This window comes from Stenella coeruleoalba (genome assembly GCF_951394435.1).
Source record: "Stenella coeruleoalba genome assembly, chromosome: 18".
Classification (NCBI taxonomy): Eukaryota; Metazoa; Chordata; class Mammalia; order Artiodactyla; family Delphinidae; genus Stenella; species Stenella coeruleoalba.
Window position 1 is genome coordinate 77,831,359 of NC_137164.1, and position 17,558 is coordinate 77,848,916.

Consider the following 17,558-nt stretch of genomic DNA (forward strand, 5'->3'; position numbering starts at 1 on the left):
CTCCTGGCTGCAGAAAACCAGCAGTGGTTCCGACAGGGGATCCGAAACGTCACCCACCTGTCGGCCAGGGGGGCCCAGAGCCCAAGGTGGACCCCACTGTAAGCCGGGGGCTTCAGCGAATATAAGGTGTCAGCCATAGCAAATGCACCCAGGACGCTAGCAATGGTTGGGGGAGGAGTACACGGGGTTCTTCATACACTCCCCTCAACTGTTCTGCAGAGATAAAACTGCTCGAAAAATAAAGTTTATTAATTACGAGAGAAAAGCACTGGTGTTTCCTGTGCAATTTTCTCAGGAAGGCGTCGGTCCCTGGTCTGCAGGGCCCGTGGCTGCAGGCAGGGGCCCAGCAGCACACAAGCCATCACTGCCCCGTCCTCATTCTGCACAGGGCCTGCGAGGCCGGGCGGAGGTCCGCGCAGAGCAAACGCAGGCGCAGGCGACTGAGTGCTGGACCTGCAGCCCTGCTGGAGCTGAGAGCATCGGGAAGGGGCAGGGACGCGAGGGCGACCAAGGGAAGCAGCCACGTCCTCGAGGGGAGGCGCGGGCCACCCCATCCTCTCCTTCTGACACCCCCGAACCTTAGAAAGACTCGGGTCCTCGCAGGTGTATGGCTGCAGGCGCTGACTGTTGGGGAGATCCTCAGACAGGACGGCAGACACACAGAGGACGTTCCCAGGGCGTCCACTACGAGGCCAAAGTTACTGCCCTGTCGCTAAAGGTGCAAGAGGAGGCCACGGGCTGGGGGGCTGCGGCTCTGCTGGGGCAGCCCCCCTGCCTCTGCCTTTTCGGAACATGTGCTCCAAGAACAAGTTTCACAGAAGCCGCTCAATGCAGAGCTCGCGGCTGCTGGCGTCCTTGGAGGATCGGCAGGGGCCCTCGTGGACGTGAGCGTGCATCTGGCCACCCTGCCTGGCGCGGACCACGGGTAGGGCCGTCCCTGCCGACTGCCTCATCCAGAAGGTGCCCGGCCGGGGACGGGGAAGGAGCAGAGCGACGGGTCCTTTTTAATGAGGTGACTGAGCAGAGGCCTTTACAAGCATCAGCTCCAGAGGGAAGCCAGACGTCCCTTCACGCCTCTCTTCCCCCAATGCCATGACTTGCTGGTCTCTCGTGGGCCCCGGCTTTGTGACATTCCCTTTCTGCTGTCTTTGTGAATCGCTGAGCAGATAGCTGGAGAAACCGTATGTGTCCCCTGACCTTCGTGGCTGCAGGTGTGTAACTGCCCCTTTAAAGGCTGCTGCCCTGGCACCTGACAGGTCCCCTCTGGTGCCTGGAACTCAGCGGCCGCCACCGCCCAGTCCCGCTTCCGTGGAATCACCAGTGGGTCGGGACCCATGTCACGGGGACCATCAGGGAATGGCCCGGACGTCCTCAGGCTGCAGGTGGACACACGCGTCACGTTCCCAAGGCTGCGGTGACCCAGCGGCTCTGGATCTGGACAGTGGTGGTTACACAGCCACACGCGTGAAACGCACCCATGGGGACATGCAGGCACACGCGGGGCTGGTGAGACCTGAATGGAGTCGGGGACCCTGTACCAGTTACGCGGATGTCACTGTGCGGGACCCGGGAAGGGACGTGGCCCTGCTCCTATTTTCAGTCTTTGAGTGTAAACAGCAGAACACACGGCTTGCTAACCATCACTCCCTGTGCAGGGTTTCCTGTGGCTTCCTATGACTCTGTAACCATTTCAAAATTAAAAGTTGGTTTTTTTTTTTTTTTTAAAGGCAAGAAAAAGGAAAAGCTACACTTGCCAACAAAACAGAACTTAAATCTGGGCTCATCGCGGCCACAGGCAGAATCTCTCAAGAACGACGGCGATGGAGGCAGGCGGGGCCCAGGCGTAAAGCACACACGGCACAGGGGGCCGGAAACTTCTTCCTAAGGAGGCGATTTCCTGAGCAGCAGTGGCCGCCGTCCTCCTGGATCTGGGGCTCCGTGACTAGTTCTGAGCAGCCCCCCAATTTCCACAGCACGTGTGGGCCCCTCGGTCGGAATTAACTGAGCGTGAAGCACCCTTACGATGCCCCTCGGGCTGGGCCTCTCAAGGCGTCCCTCTGGCTGCCTCTTTGTCGCAGTTTGAGCATCGGGCCCGGCGGCCACCAGGGGCCTCGGCAGTGGACACCCTGAGCCGCCGGTGTGCAGTTCCAAGCCCGGCCAAGGCCCCGGGTCCACGAGGAGGCGTGCTGACGCTGGGCTGGGAGCCCGGGGAAGGCCTCGCGAGGTGCCCACTTGGGGATTTTGTCTGCGACACCTGCTGTTTGACCCTGCTGTTCACAAAACCCCGCTTTACAGGGGAGGAAACCGAGGCTCAGAGAGCACCAGAGCCACACACTCTGCTGAGCTCAGAGCAGGCCTGGCTCGGCGCTGGCCCCGGAATTCCAGGCATGGCCCGGGCTCGGGGACGGGCTTGACCGGAAACTCATGCCAGGGTCACCAGAGAAGAGAAGATGCAGGCGGCCCCCCCGACGGGCGTCTCCTGGACCCTGGGCATGGGGAGCGGGCCAGCTGGGGGAGAAACCCCCAGTCCCGGGGTGGGGGCACCTTGCACCGGTCAAGGGGTCACTTCCAGTTAACACATCGCCAGGGCGCTGGGCGAGCCCCAGGGACGCTCAGGCCAGGGGACGTCATCACTCCGGTCACTCCCTTCAGCTCCAGCCCCGCCTTGCTGAGGGCAGGGAGCCCGGAACACACATGGGCACCTCCAGTGGGCAAGGCCCACAGCCTTACGTCTTCTCACCTATTCTCTCTTTACCTTCAGTTACGCGTTGCATTCTTTCGCGTGTTACATTTTTTAAGCTGCACGACTAAGTCCGACAGTAACCGATGGAACCAACCTAATGCCTAAGCCCAGGAAGACAGATGCAGGGGACAGCTTGCTACGCCTCACTCCCTCTGAAGACCGGAGTCCAGCGTCTATGTCTCTAGCCACAATCAGGCCTCCTCCGCCAAGGCCCCCATGTCCCACGGGCTCCGCAAGGCCTCACCTGCACCTCGGAGTCGGCGTCCACGTGCTGCAGCTGGAACCACGTGTCCCGGTTGTGGTACTTCTGCAGGTCTTCCTTCCGGATGGCCACCTTCCCTGGAAGATCAATGCAGAGGAGACCAGTCACGAGGGCACCAACCCACCCACCCAGCAGGGCTGGGAGCAGTCTCCACTACCTCTGCCAGTCACTCCAGATGGGAAATCCAGAACAGATCATCGGGAAAGAGATGACGCAGTAAGAGCAACAGATGCCACTTTGCACCTCGGAGGTGCCACGTCCACCCTGAGCAGAGCCCGTCCCGAGGTCACTGCCACGGTGTCCACAGCCTGGGCGTGGACGGGAGCCTCTCCCCGCCACCCAGGCTGCGGGAGATGAGGGCACCTGGCGCAGACCCTACAGATCAGGGCGCGGCTACGCCAGGTGCACTGCTCAGGGCCCGGAGGGCGGCGTGTGGGATGGGGTGAGGCAGCCGGCGCCCCGGGCAGCCACGTCCCGGCCAGCCCCTGCCCCGATGCCCGAGCTGCAGAGCGAGGCAGGGCGGCGTCTGCCGGGAGGGCTTTGCTGCAGAGTCCCTGGAAGTGCGCGTGCGCCCGTATGAGCTGTGGCTTAGAATTCACGTGCGCGTCTAGCTCACAGGCAACGCGCACAGCCGGCTCACACAGAGTGTGCACATGCGTGTGCGTGCACATCTAGCTTACGCAGCATGTGTGCACACGTGTTCCTGTCGGGCCCGTGGAATGAGCCGGGCTGTCGCCTGCTTGGGTCTATGAATCAGTGTCTCTCAAAGTGTAATCACAGGCCACCTGCCTCAAAACAGCCGGAGAGTTTCCTGAATGCAAGTTCCCCGGCCCCATCCTGCGTGAGAAAACAATCTCTGGGGTGGGGCCCTGGAATCTTCGTTTTCGCGAGGTCCCCAGGGAACTTCTGTGGGTCCCAAAGTTTAAGGACGTCTGCTCGCAATAGTTTTACATTCCTGACATAGGCTGGGTACTTAGGAGCTAGAATTTCAACGAAAATACACATGTAAACATACGTGTGTGATGTACATCACTGACATAGATTTACAGTATTTAAATATCCATCTACCACCGCCATGCATCGTTCATTCACCTTGTTTATTCCAAAGACGTACGTGGCGGCCAGCAAGCACCCACCCCACCGCTCGGGAGGACGGAGGGCGCCGGGCACTGGCTGTCCTCCTGTCCCCACACCCCGTGGCCTCGGGCCCGGGGACCACGCTGTCCACCAGGATAGGGGAGTCGGGTGCTTGCCCACGCGAGCAACCCTGCGTACACGTGTATATGCATGCAGTACACACGTACACACACACAATGTCTTACGTACACTGTAAATCACACACGGAAATAGGAACGATAAAGGACAACATAAAAGTAAACATTTTTGAAGTTCAGGTGTTCCTGGCGTACAGCCCAGGACACACTGCCTAACTCGGGATTGCAGTCCAGTTACCAAAGGAGACGTTTTGGGCCCCTGGCGCCGTCTCACCCCGCGTCATCTGCTGCTTGGGACGCTCCCCAGGCCCCTGCGGCCACCCTGCAGAGCCCCGAGCTGGCTGGCCCACCCTGCCCTCACCCAGGACGCAGAGTCCTCTCCGCAAAGGGACTGCTTTCCGTTTCCTGTTTCTTCAAAGACTTGTGCTTCTGAGGAGAAGCACCCGGCGGCCTCACAGCGGGGCCGGACGCCCCAGCTGATCCTGGGGTTGCCCACACATGCTGCCCGCCAGCCCCTTGCACCCTCCCCTCACGTCGCCCTGTAGCAACCCCGGCACGAGACGGCGGGTGCTGGTCACAGATGTGGCAGGCGTCCCGCTCATGGGCTTCGGGCCTCGTCGCTGCAGCTCTGCCCTCTGCTTCTCCTACCACTCCTTCTCCCCAAACGCCCCCGTCCCACGAGGCCCTCCTGTGACGTCACCTCCTCTCCGGCCTCCCCTGGGGCCCGCAGGGCAGCCTCCACTCTGCTCCCAGGGGCTCACACGAGGCCTTGCTGGGGCCCAGCCACCTGCTGGTTGGTAGGCTTAAGGGAAAGGACACTCTGCAGTTGGCTCCTGGGGGAGCTCAGACCATCACCCAACGTACACGCGGCGCGTCTCGAGGTGAGCGAGAGGTGAGGGCGGCTCAGACGTGAGGAGGGGGCGTCGGCCCAGAGGCCCGTGCACGCACCCCACCAGGCAGCCTCCATGGTCCCTTCCAGCGCACGGTGCCCCAGGAGCCTGCACCCCTTGCCTCCTCTGAATGTGCTGGCCCTTTGCTAAGATGCACTGCGGGCCCACGTGTCGCCAGCGCCCAGCTACTCGACGCCAAGGTTCCTCCCGAGACGTGCGTTTGAAAGGCGTTAGAAATGCCTGCTTCTCTCGTTAGCCCATCTTCCGTCTAGTTTTGTAGGGGTCCAGCCGGGGAACCCAGGTGGGTGAGAGAAGGGTCTCGCCCTGCAGTCTTCACGCCTGGTCTCCAGACCCGACAGGCACACCCGCCGGGCACAGACGGGAAACTGGAAATGAAGCAGGGACACGCCGGCCCGAGCACCACGGGCTGAGCGCGGCGGACTCGGGTCTGTTTACTCCCCACCATCACCCGCGGCAGCCCCGTCTCCCTGCCCACTGTCCCCGCAGCACCTCAGCACGCTCACCTCCCACCGTCACACAGCCTCGGGAAAGGCCAGCCCCTCTGTCCACTTGCAAGGTGGGCGCAGCACAGCTGGCTGCAAGGGTCAACACGCTGCCCACATCAACCTCGCTGGCTCAGCTCTGGCCACGCAGACCCGTCTGCGGCCAAGTCCTACCCAGCCATAGGCCTCACAGGGCACCGAGGCCACGGCACGCAGAGTCCGTAGGTGCTGGGCAGGGGCAGAGGACAGAAGACAGAGCGCACAGGCTGCAGAAAGAGGGGCTCACAGGGATTCAGAGAACCGGAGCTACCGGCCACACAGGCCTCTCTCCAGCCAGCATCAAGTCACAAGGACTAACCCCGGCCCGGGCCGGCCCAGCCCAGCCCCTCCCACCGCTCCTGGCCTTGGGGGCACCCCGCCACCTCCAACCACCTGTCACCAGGCAGAGCCCCTGGCTTTCTCTCTGCTTGGCTCCTGCAAAACTCCACCCCCTTCCCTGATGGGAATACAATTTTGAGTCTTGCAGGAATAAAGCCACAAGAAAAAAACATTTCTTGGAACTAAATTGGGCAATAATATTCTACTAAAAAGGGATAAAGAAACTTGCAGACTCCACGATTAGTTCAGCTGGATAGGAGGTGACGTTTGAAGTCTGAAATTTTAAGTAACTACAATGTTTTTATGAGCTTTGGCTGGAATAGGAGGAGACACGTATTTAATGCTCATATGACCCCTACAACTTACACATCATCATTATTCTTTATTTCTGGAAGTACTTAATTTTAAACGGGTAATACCAGAACATAGAACAAAGTCTGAAACATTAGAAAGGATATAAAATACAGCCAAGAATAACTTTCTCTCTCCCCTGCTACTAGGGTCCCACCTCAGGGTCACCTCTGTCACCAGCTGCCAGTCTGTCCTTCTAGAGACCGACCACATCAAGAACACATGAACATGCACTCTTTACACGTGAGAGGTAGGTGTTTGCACAGGCTGTCTTGGGGAGCACCTGAGCTGCAGACCACAATTCCCACTTAAACGTGCCTGATGTGTCATAATCCACAGCTGTCCCCATCGATCTGAGTGACATCAGGTCACTATGCCCCCTGGGCCTCACCCTCTGATGAGGACAGAGGTGGTGTGGCAGCCTTTCCGCCACTAAAAGCCCCAGGTATTACTTCCTCTGGTGGGTGCTGTACCTGCCAGGGTCTGTTCAGAAGAGAGAAGCACGTCAGGTAGTTCAAGAGGCAGCATGTGACGTGGGGAACCAGGTACGGTAGGTCAGAGGGTGCGGGAAGGTGGGCAGCCAGGGGTGACCCCTGCAGGGTGGCGACTAAGGAGGGACAGCCGGATGCCCCCCGCTGCCCGGGCCTGGCAGGGGGCAGAGGTGTCTTTCTCATCGCGCCTGTTCACCCTGGTGCCCAGCAAGTGCACAGAGGCAAGAGAGAGAGACAAGGCCTGGAGACTTGAAGTGAAGAAACAAGTCTTTATTCACAGAATCTATAGGAAAAGCTACAAGAAAAGCTGGCAGAGTAGGTGTGTTTAGAACAAAGGTCAATACATAAAATCAATTGTATTTGTACACACGAGCAATGACGATGGAAGCTGAAACTGAAAAGATACCAACAGCACATCCACAAAATGATGCCTTTACGCCTTCAGCTTGTGGTGTACTAGCCCAGAAGTCTTTGTCTACTCTATCAAAATCACAACATATAGGGACAAATTGTATGTACACACACACACACACACACACACACACACACACACACACACACGTGTGTGTGCTGAAAACACGTCACAAAACCCTGAGGAGAGAAATTAAAGACCCAAGTACGTGGAGAGACAAGCCACGCTGGAGGGTCTGAAGACTCAGTTTCGTTAAGACGCTAACTCTCCCCAAATTAATCTATAGATCAGTGTAATCTCAGTCATTTTGGAAACTGAGAAGATGACTGAAGACGTAAGTGACAATTCAAAGGACCTAGAATGGCAAAGCAAGTTTGGAAAAGAATAAAGTTGGTGAGCTCACACGACTGACTTAAGACTTGCTGTGAAGATACAGGAATTAAGACAGTTTGGTGTCGGTGTGAGGAGAGGAATACAGGTCAGTGGAACAGAACACAGAAGCCATAGACAGACCCATGCATATGAAGTCAGTTGACTTTCAGAAGGTGCTAAGGTAATTCAACTGGACACCTGTAAGGAGAAAAACGAAGCCTGTCATATGTAAAATTCACTTGAAATGGATCGCAACATGAGAGCTAAAACCAAAAGCTTTCTAGAAGAAAAGAGAGAAGAAAACCTTCACAACCCTGTGGTAGGCAAAGATTTCTTAGACATGACATCAAAAATACAAACTATAAAAGAAAAAAATGGGGGGCTTCCCTGGTGGCGCACTGGTTGAGAGTCTGCCTGCCGATGCAGGGGACGCGGGTTCGTGCCCCGGTCTGGGAAGATCCCACACGCCGCGGAGCGGCTGGGCCCGTGAGCCATGGCCGCTGAGCCTGCGCGTCCGGAGCCTGTGCTCCGCAACGGGAGAGGCCACAACAGGGAGAGGCCCGCGTACCGCAAAAAAAAAAAAAAAAAACAATGTTTGATGAATTGGACTTCATCAAAATTAAAAACTTCTGCTCTTCAAAAGACACTCATAAGAAAATGAAAAGACGAGCCACAAGCTAGAAGAAAATATTTGCAAAACATACATCTGATAAAGGACTTGTATCCAGAATATATTTTAAAAACTTCAAAAACTCAATAAGAAAATCCAATTAAAAGGGCAGAAGATTTGAATGATTTACCAAAGAAGAGATACAGATGGTAAACAAAACACATGAAAAGGTGCCCAACATCATTCTTCATCATGAAAAAGCAGTGAAGCTACAATAAAACACTGCACACATATTAGAAGGGCAAAAATGAATCAAAAATGAAAGTTGATGATACAAGTGCCGGAGAGAATTCAAAATGCTGCACTCAGGAAAGCAGCTTGTCAGTTTCTAATAAAGGTAAACACACTGCAGGGGAGGAAAACTTTTTCCTTCTACTCTTTTAGGTTCTCTGGACAAAGAGAACTGTAACAAAAGAAAGATTAACAAGAGAAAAACAAACAGAAGTTTATCAACATGTGTATCTCAGATATACGTGGGGGAAACTCGGTGATGAGTATCGCAAGGCGGTGGGTGGCTGGAACTCGTAGCATCTTAACCTAAAACAACCACCACCAATTTTCAGAGAAGTGACAAGACCAAGGAAAGGACTCTGAGTTTCGAGGAAGGCAAATGTATGTGGGAACCAATGGCCCGGAAGGCTCGTTGTGTGGGTTCCTCGGTGTAGCCTCTGGGCCGCCAAGGGTCTAGGGTCGTCTCGGATTTGGACAAATTTATGTTCTGCTTCTAGGGTAGAGAGATTTCCTTGTGTCTGCTTCTTCCCAGCTGCCTGCAGCTCAAACAAATCGTTATGCCACAGCGGCCTATTTGGGATGGCAAATTCTGCCGTCCTTTAAAACCTACAGTACGCCCCAGCAATCTCACTCTTAGGTATTTTCTAAGAGAAATGAACACATTTGCCAACACAGAGACCTAGGCAAGAATGCTTACGGCAGCTTTGCTCACGATCACTAAAAGCAGGACACAACCCCACCTCCGTCGAATGACGAGCCCCCGCAGTGGGCAGTGGGCGCACTGTGCAAATTACACCTCGATGACCCTGGCTTATCAACAAAAGCACCACGGTCTCACTTCACACCCCCACCCTTCAATAGAGAACCTGCAGGAAGCCCCTGCCAGCGGGGCTGGACGGACCAAGCGGGGAGATGCTGGGATGACAGGCCCACAGCCGGAGTGGGGCAGAGGGGGAGGCCTGGCTGGGCCCCCAGAGCCCCAGCAGCCCACGCCCCGCACTGGAAGTGGAGCCGGTGGCCCTGAGCCAGCACTGCCTCGACCACACCCGCACTGCACCGCCACACCCTCCCTGGGACAAACCCCACCCCTGGACTCGGCCCGGGGGGGGCCCACGCGCTGCTGCACCGGAGAACCTGGCGCGGCGCCGTCAGATCACATGGCAGACGTGAGAAGCCGGTGACACTACACTCGTTTCCGCGACATAAATTTATACCCTAGAACTTGGTTTCTCATCCTGGTAACAACATAATTGCTAGTCATAACTTCAAATTATCCTTGGAGATCCAGACAGCCTCTTATTTTTACGGCTGTGAGAACAATGTTGGAAACATCTAAATCTGGTTGCACCCTGACACATCCCCATTTTAAAGTCACCAGGAATTGCTAAACCATGGTTCTGCTGGTTCCGCTGGTTCTCTTTAAAAACAGCAGGCGCCTTAAACAGAATGATCGATAAACATCTTCTTTGGTCTTTATGAGCGGAAATAACCCCAAACCAGCTAGATCAGGTTCTTTGATTCAAATGGGCAGATATTTTAAAATTTCTTTTTCCTTAGGATTACCACTCAAAGAAGCTCCCGTGTAGCTCCAGGGATTAGTCAAACTCCTCTTCATTCTGGTATAATCTGAGCCAACTGCCCTGGTGGTACTGCATCTCCCTGTGGGTCGCACCTGTCGCCCAGGTGAGCTCCATCAAGTAACGTGTAAACTTCCGACCCACCACTCTGCCCCCCTCCTTTCCTCCTTGAACAAACCTTGGTGCGCCCAGCAGGCGCTAGACGGAGACATCCCCGGGCCCTGCTCCGACAGCCCCAGGCCACAGGAAGTACGGGCCAGTGGACACAAAAGAAATGCTCCCACAGGCGACGGTGAGAATAACACACACCGAGGGGCAGCCTCCAGCTGACCAGGGTCTCGGCCGACAGTGGCAGCCACGAGGGCATCGGAGAAGGGCCTGAGGTGGGCGTCAGGCTGCGAGGCACCGGGAGAGGGGCCGGGAGGGCCAGAGCCTATGTCTGGGCTGGAGGAGGAATGCCCGGAGCGGGACGCCAAGCTAAGGTTCGGGCGCCATCCTGAGGGCAAAGCGGGCAGGCCCACAGGCCCGGCACAGACGTGGTCCCGCAAACGCGAACATCCTCGCTTCCGAGGTAAAGGGCTGCGGAGGGGCCCCATCACGGCTCCATCTTAAATGAAGTCAAGTGTGAATTACCTGAGTTGCTGTGTCATCTAGGCCATGTGCTTCCTGAACAAACTGGTGATTTCTACGTAAAACACAGCAGTCTCCAAGAACGCTATTTGTTGGAAATGCAGACCCTGGGCCCTGCCCCAGACCCAATACCCAGCATCTGCATTTTGACAGTGTGGGAAGCTCTGATCCATGTGCTGGAAACACTGCCAGATGCTTCTTCAAAGGACCTCAGCTCCAGAGCTGCCTTCAGACTTTTTTTTTCTTTCTTTTTTTTCTGGCGGTACGTGGGCCTCTCTGCTGTGGCCTCTCCCGTTGCGGAGCACAGGCTCCGGACGCGCAGGCTCAGCGGCCATGGCTCACGGGCCCAGCCGCTCCGCGGCACGTGGGATCCTCCTGGACCGGGGCACGAACTTGCGTCCCCTGCATCGGCAGGTGGACTCTCAACCACTGCGCCACCAGGGAAGCCCCAGACTTTTTTTTTTTTGAGGGCTGCTGGCCTGGGCGCAAACACCCCTGACCAGTCACGTATGGGCAGTGCGTGGAGCTGGTCAGACGCCCCAGGAGCGGGCGGGAGACTGCAGTGTCACGGGCCCGCCAGATTCAACTGCTCTGTCCAGGAGCAAAGCACCGAGACGCCTCCTGCCAGGAGCAGCCGGGCCAGCGACGATCAGCTGGGGTCCCATGGCCACAGCTGAGCCCACGTTGGGCAGCTCGGGTCTAATTCTGGTGCCACGGGGAGCTGATAGGTTTCCCGGGACAGAGGCGCCCACCAAACGGGCGGCTCTGGGCTCCACGTTCAAGGTGGGTCTCACTCTCTCCAGGACGCTGGTGCCTCTGGGACCCTCAATACCTGAGACCCCCAGTACCTCTGACAGCATCCCAGTGCCTCTGAGAGCCCCTAATACTTATGAGTGCACCCCAATACCTCTGAGCACCCCAATACCATCCCAGTCCCCCATACATGGGTGCTGGGTTCAGGGATGGGCAAGGTCTGGGGTGGTGGGATGGTTGGAGAAGGCTTCGGGAGTCGTTTGGGGGGACGCCACTCTTGCCTTGAAGGATGGTTTGCCTTTGCCGCGTGTCCCCGTGTCCCCGCGTGAGCTCGTGGTGTGTCGCCCCAGAACACAGTGACAGGGCAGCTCCGGAACGGCCAGCAAGGGCAGGCGAGATGCTGGTGTGGCTCACCGGCTCAGACGGCGTGCCCGGGAGTTCTGCCAGAATGAGCCCCGCTCAGAAGAGGCGGAGAAAATGAAGAAAACCCTGGTCGGTCGGTACCTACCTATGATTGAATCCCTCCGGAAAACGTCTCTATCGAAAATGTAAAAGGACAGGTGACGGAAACTCCGCGGAATCTCGCAGTAGAAGTCCTCTCCGTAGAAGGGGCTGGACACAGACAGAAGGGGCACCGTTAGATTCTACGAGGCGGCGTCCCCTGCCCTGGGGGCAATCAGTCCTGGGGGGATCCGTCCTAGGGGGATCCGTCCTGGGGGGATCAGTCCTGGGGGATCGGTCCTGGGGGGATCGGTCCTGGGGGGATCAGTCCTGAGGGGATCGGTCCTGAGGGGGGATCGGTCCTGGGGGGATCGGTCCTGGGGGGATCCGTCCTGGGGCGGGGATCAGTCCTGTGGGGAATCAGACCTGAGGCGGGGGTCAGTCCCTGGGGGCTGATCAGTCCTGAGGGTGGTTCAGTCCTGGGGGGTCAGTCCTGGGGGGAATCAGTCCTGAGGGGGGACTCAGTCCTGGGGTGGGGATCAGTCCTGTGGGGTGGTCAGTCCTGGGGGGGGGATCAGTCCTGAGGGGGGGTCAGTCCTGGGGGGGTGATCAGTCCTGAGGGGGGTCAGTCCTGGGGGGTCATCAGTCCTGAGGGGGGGTCAGTCCTGGGGGCGATCCGTCCTGTGGGGAATCAGTCCTGTGGGGATCATTCTTTAGGGGGGGTCAGTCCTGGGGGGTCAGTCCTGGGGGGGTCATCAGTCCTGAGGGGGGGTCAGTCCTGGGGGGGGCCGGCTTCCAAGCGCCTGCCTCAGGCATGCACCTGTGACCTCACGTGGGGGACACGAAATTGGGAGCTGGTGGTCCCGGCGGGCCGAGGGAGGCGGGGGGGGGGGGCGGAGGGAGGCGATGGCAGGTGACAGACACGGAAGGACCTGTACGCAGGAGCTGCCTCAGAGCCTCCCCTCGGGAGGGGGACGAGCCCACCTGTGGTGCTGCCGTCAGAAGCACCCAACAGGTATCGCTTGTTTTACTGACCAGCTCAGATCCAGAGCAGGAAGAGGGACCGCGCTGGCCTGAGGTCCAGGCGTGCAGAGAAGGCAGCTGCTCTCCCCCCGCCATGTCCTGGGGGCCAGAGCCCAGAAGGCACGTCCCCCAGGAGTCAGAGCTGCGGCCGAGGCCTCGCGAGAAGGCGCACGCGTACGGCAGGTGTTTCCAGGGCTGCCCCCGAGACGGCCACACACGCGAGTCCTGACTCCAGTGTCCCTGCCCACGGCCTGGCCCCCATCCCGGCTTTATCTCGGGGGACTGTCCCCACTCTCGGCTGCAAATCAGGATCACCTGGAGAGGTTTCTAGAAAACACACTGCCCAGGCCCCACTCAGAGGACCCTCTTCATGGGTGGCTCACAGGGTAGCACCTTCAGTCCCACACCTGCCACCTCCTGACACAGAGCTGTGACACCAGCCGGTTACACATGGGGGACACAAATCTCACCCCCGGCCCCTGGAGGCACAGGAGCCCCGGGACAGGGCCCGGGACAAGTGCACCCAGAATGCACTTTCCCAGGTGAGGACGTGCAGAAACTGAGCTGCTCGTAGGAATGTAAAACGGGGCCATCGCTCTTCCAAAACGGTAAACCCGGAGTAACCATTATAGCCCAACAGCCCACCCCCAGGGGTATGTCCGGGAGCAATGAAAACACATCCACACAAAAACCGGTACGTGCAAGGTTACAGCAGAAACAACCCAAGCGTCCATCAACAGAGGACGGACACACCGAACGGAGCCCCTGACCCACTGGCGCCTTCAGCTCTGACGCTGAGGCTCAACGAGAGAAGCCAACGCAAGTGGCCACACAGGGTGCCGTTCCCTGTACGTGAAATGACCAGAACTGGCTCATCTGTGGAGACAAAGTGGATTCCTGGTGGCCAGGGGCTGGGGAGCAGGGGAAGGGAATGGCTTTCTCTTTAGGGAGATGAAAATGTTCTAACAGTGACTGTGGTGATGGCCACACAACTCTGAATATAATAAAAACCACAGAACTGCACATCTTAAATGGGTAAATTATATGCTATGTGAATTATATCTCAGCGAAGCTATTTTTCAAAACCCCAAAATTTAAAAAATACATAAAGATGTCAGCACGTGAGTAACAGAATTAACATCCTAGGGTATATCATGCTTAAGGTTTTTTTCTCTAAAGATACATGGATATAGAATAAAAATAAAGACATGTTTTTAAATAAAAGTGGGACTACATTCTTCAACCTGATACACAGTCGGCTTCTTCCTTTAACATGAGGCCATGGACCACTTCCCAAGTAAATAAAGGCCAAACGGCACCTGAGGTCTGAGTGACCACAACCGCAGGACTCACACCTTCCAACACGCGGACAGCAAGTCCTCCCCCACGTCCACCACCGGGAGCGTCCCTAGCCCTGGTGTCCTCAGGACAGTCCCCGAGGTGGCCTGCTTGGTGGGAGGGCGTCCTCCATCCTGGGCTCTGGGACCACGGACCTTCCAGGAAGGTCTCCATCAATGTTTACAAACTCTGCTAAGCTGGTGACCAAAACTACTGCTTTCATTTGAAAAGTTTACATTATTGGTGAGGCTGAATGTCTGTCATGTGTGTGTGTGTACGCACTTTTTGTTTCGTTTTGTGCTGAAATGTCTGGCTCATTTTCTGTCAAATGACCATCTTTTCACATTCTTTTCAAGTTCAGGATACTAATCCACTGAGAACTTTTAAATTTATGTTGCAAAGTAAAAGACAAGTACCTGACGCCCAACAGACAAGGAATATGTTTGTCGTCCACGAACAGGGACAGGCAGGCGACCCGGCTGTCCCCACCAGAAGCCCAGGGGGTCCCTGCACAAAGGCCTCCTCAGCCCAATCGTGGCATCTCTCAGGTCGGGGCTGGCATCAGCAGGGCCCACAGGGGCGTGAGGGAGCAGGGCAGACATCCGGGGGTGGGACAGGCGTGCCCCCTGGTGCCCGCATGTGGCCAGGCCACCCCCTTCTTGGTCGATGGGAAAGCCTGCAGTGTTTCTTCAAGGGGGCAGAGTTGGAAGCATATTTCCAAAAGAAAAGGAAGCTGTGGGTGGTGGGGAGTGGGGTGAGGTCCCCCCACATGCCTGCAACACAGACTCTCCTTTCTGGGGCACTGAGAGGGGCTGCACAACCCCAGCTCCCCCAGCTGGCGCCTCTGCCTGGGCATCTCTGCACACAGCTCAGCAGCAGCAGAGGCAGGACTCATGCCCTGCACGGTTGCAGGCTTGTCCAGGGAAAGGGAAAATGCCACCCAAAGGACTGGACGGCCTTAACTACCACTATCTGACAAGGGAATTAAAACGCGGCCTCTGGCGTCTGAGGCCGGCCAGAGCGCTTTCCTCGCTAATTACAGGGAGAAGTTTAAATGCAGTTTCACAGAATTGGGAAAAGAGAAAAAGCCTCCGACAGGAAGCTGTTGGCCTCTGGCTCCGCGAGCCCAGATGTGCAGCGGAGAGGTCCCGGCAGGGCGCCCCCCGCAGGACCGCAGAGTCCTTCCCCGGCCCCCCAGAGCCCGGCTGGCACTGCCCTGCCCCCGCCGCCGCCAGACGCGAGGTTCTCCCCGGTTTCGCGCTGTGTGCTGTGTCCTATGTTGCAAACACCAGCATCCGTTTCCCAGCATCTGGGGGAGGGGAGCGCGGGAGCCACGGGGACAGAGGGGAGCCTCCTCGCAAGCCCCGGATGCGCCACAGGGCAGCCCTGGCGGAGCCCGGGTGCCCAGAAGCGGGGACCGGGGGCCCACGCCGAGGCCCAGAGAGAGCTGGAAGCCAGGCAGGCAGGGCCCGTTCTCCGAAAAGGGTGCCGGCCGGCTCTGAACAGCTCTGCGTTCGGCTAATAAGCGTGCAGGTGGTTAAACCAGTCACTAACCTGGGTTGAAATTCACGAGACCGAATGCTGCGTTCAGACGCCCGCAGAGGAGTCGGGAAGGGAGGGGACCCTGCAGCCTGCACCCCGCGCGGCTGGCGCTCGCGGGACCCGGCACCGGCAGGGCCCGCGCCCCAGGCGCCAACCACCCATGGCGCCCAGAAGCAGGAGGAGCCCCGTCTGCTTTCTCCCTCACTTCCTCTAAATGGTGATTTTAAAGCAGCGCGGCCCTCGGCACCCGAGAGCCTGTCTCTGAGGCTCCGATAAGCTACTGCATCTCACTGGGAGGCCGGGTGCTCAGCTGAAGCCTCCCCCCAAGCCGTGGGTCACGGCCTGAACACGGGGAGGGGCGGCTCCCAGGAGAGAAAGGCGCTCCGTCCACGTGAAGGACGGATGGAGAAATGAGGGCCTGCCCCCAGCTTCATGCAGATGTGGACGGAGGGATGCAGCTGACCCTCCCGGGGAAGGAGCCTTGGAGGTCAGATCACAGTTTCCTCCAACTGCTGGGGAAGAGGCACCCCACCTGGACCCCACCTGGGCCAGTCTTGGCCCGCAGGACAAGGCTGGATCACAGGACACGAGGGCACCCGGGGCGCCCGCCTACAGGGCCAGCCACACGCTCTTCCAGAAGCACAGCCGGGTGTCTGTGCCGGAGCCCGGCCTCATGGGTGACCTGCAGCCCGTTGTCCTGGCCTAAGCAGCCCAAGGCGGACGGCCACGTGGCCTTGGCGGGTTCCTCACTTCTTCCAGACTCAGTTTCCCCATCTGCTCACATGGGGTGCACCCCACACGGGACTCCCACCTGCAGCCCCTCCCCTCCCTGCACCCTCCCCAGAGAAATCACGTGTCCTCACCAAAAACTCACACCCAGACTGTCCTTTTAAGGCCTGGCCACGCTTCTTAAGGTAACTGAAGCCCCCGGACTGCAGAACCTTCAGAAAGGCCCCAAGGGAAGGAGGGTGTCAGGGAGAAGCCTGGAGGCGTGAGGGGGCCGGCAGCCTGGGGAGCTTTTGGGGACCCCAGAGGAACCCATTAACCACAGCATTCTGACACCCAAACTGCCCAGCCCACAGCTCCACGGGGACTGACTGTCTACTCAGGGAGAGTGGACAGGGTGGGCCCAGGGTCTCTCCCTGCAGGGTGGTCTCTCCCTGCAGGGTCCCAGCCTTACCTGGGCCTGGGCACGGCGGTCAGCTGGGCATCTGGGAAGCCCTGTGAGAAGCCCCACATCCTGAGATTCAGGGGCTCAGTGAGGACTGGAGCCCGACGTCGGGGGGATGCTCTGAGCTGAAGGCCCACCCTGGACCAGAGAGCTCCCCAGGACCGGGGGGAAGGGTCCCCGCCTGGAGCTCCCCAGGACCGAGGGGAAGGGTCCCCACCTGGAGCTCCCCAGGACCGAGGGGAAGGGTCCCCACCTGGAGCTCCCCAGGACCGGGGGGAAGGGTCCCCGCCTGGAGCTCCCCAGGACCGGGGGGAAGGGTCCCCGCCTGGAGCTCCCCAGGACCGGGGGGGGGAAGGGTCCCCACCTGGAGCTCCCCAGAACCGAGGGGAAGGGTCCCCGCCTGGAGCTCCCCAGGACCGGGGGGAAGGGTCCCCGCCTGGAGCTCCCCAGAACCGGGGGGAAGGGTCCCCGCCTGGAGCTCCCCAGGACCGGGGGGGAAGGGTCCCCGCCTGGAGCTCCCCAGGACCAGGGGGGTGGAAGGGTCCCCACCTGGAGCTCCCCAGGAC

The 17,558-nt window shown here is 58.4% G+C and overlaps 1 protein-coding gene across 2 annotated transcripts in view; it reads right to left on the bottom strand.

Annotated features, from left to right (window-relative positions):
• RASA3 (RAS p21 protein activator 3) overlaps positions 1 to 17,558 on the bottom strand; it is an 88,647-nt gene that overhangs the window by 28,551 nt on the left and 42,538 nt on the right. For both annotated transcript variants that reach the window (XM_079903422.1, XM_079903423.1), the window contains exons 3-4: positions 11,986 to 12,089; positions 2,988 to 3,082 (exon numbers count right to left, since the gene is read on the bottom strand). In XM_079903422.1, the coding sequence (XP_079759548.1) occupies positions 2,988 to 3,082; positions 11,986 to 12,089 (199 nt within the window). The remainder of the gene's footprint in view (positions 1 to 2,987; positions 3,083 to 11,985; positions 12,090 to 17,558) is intronic.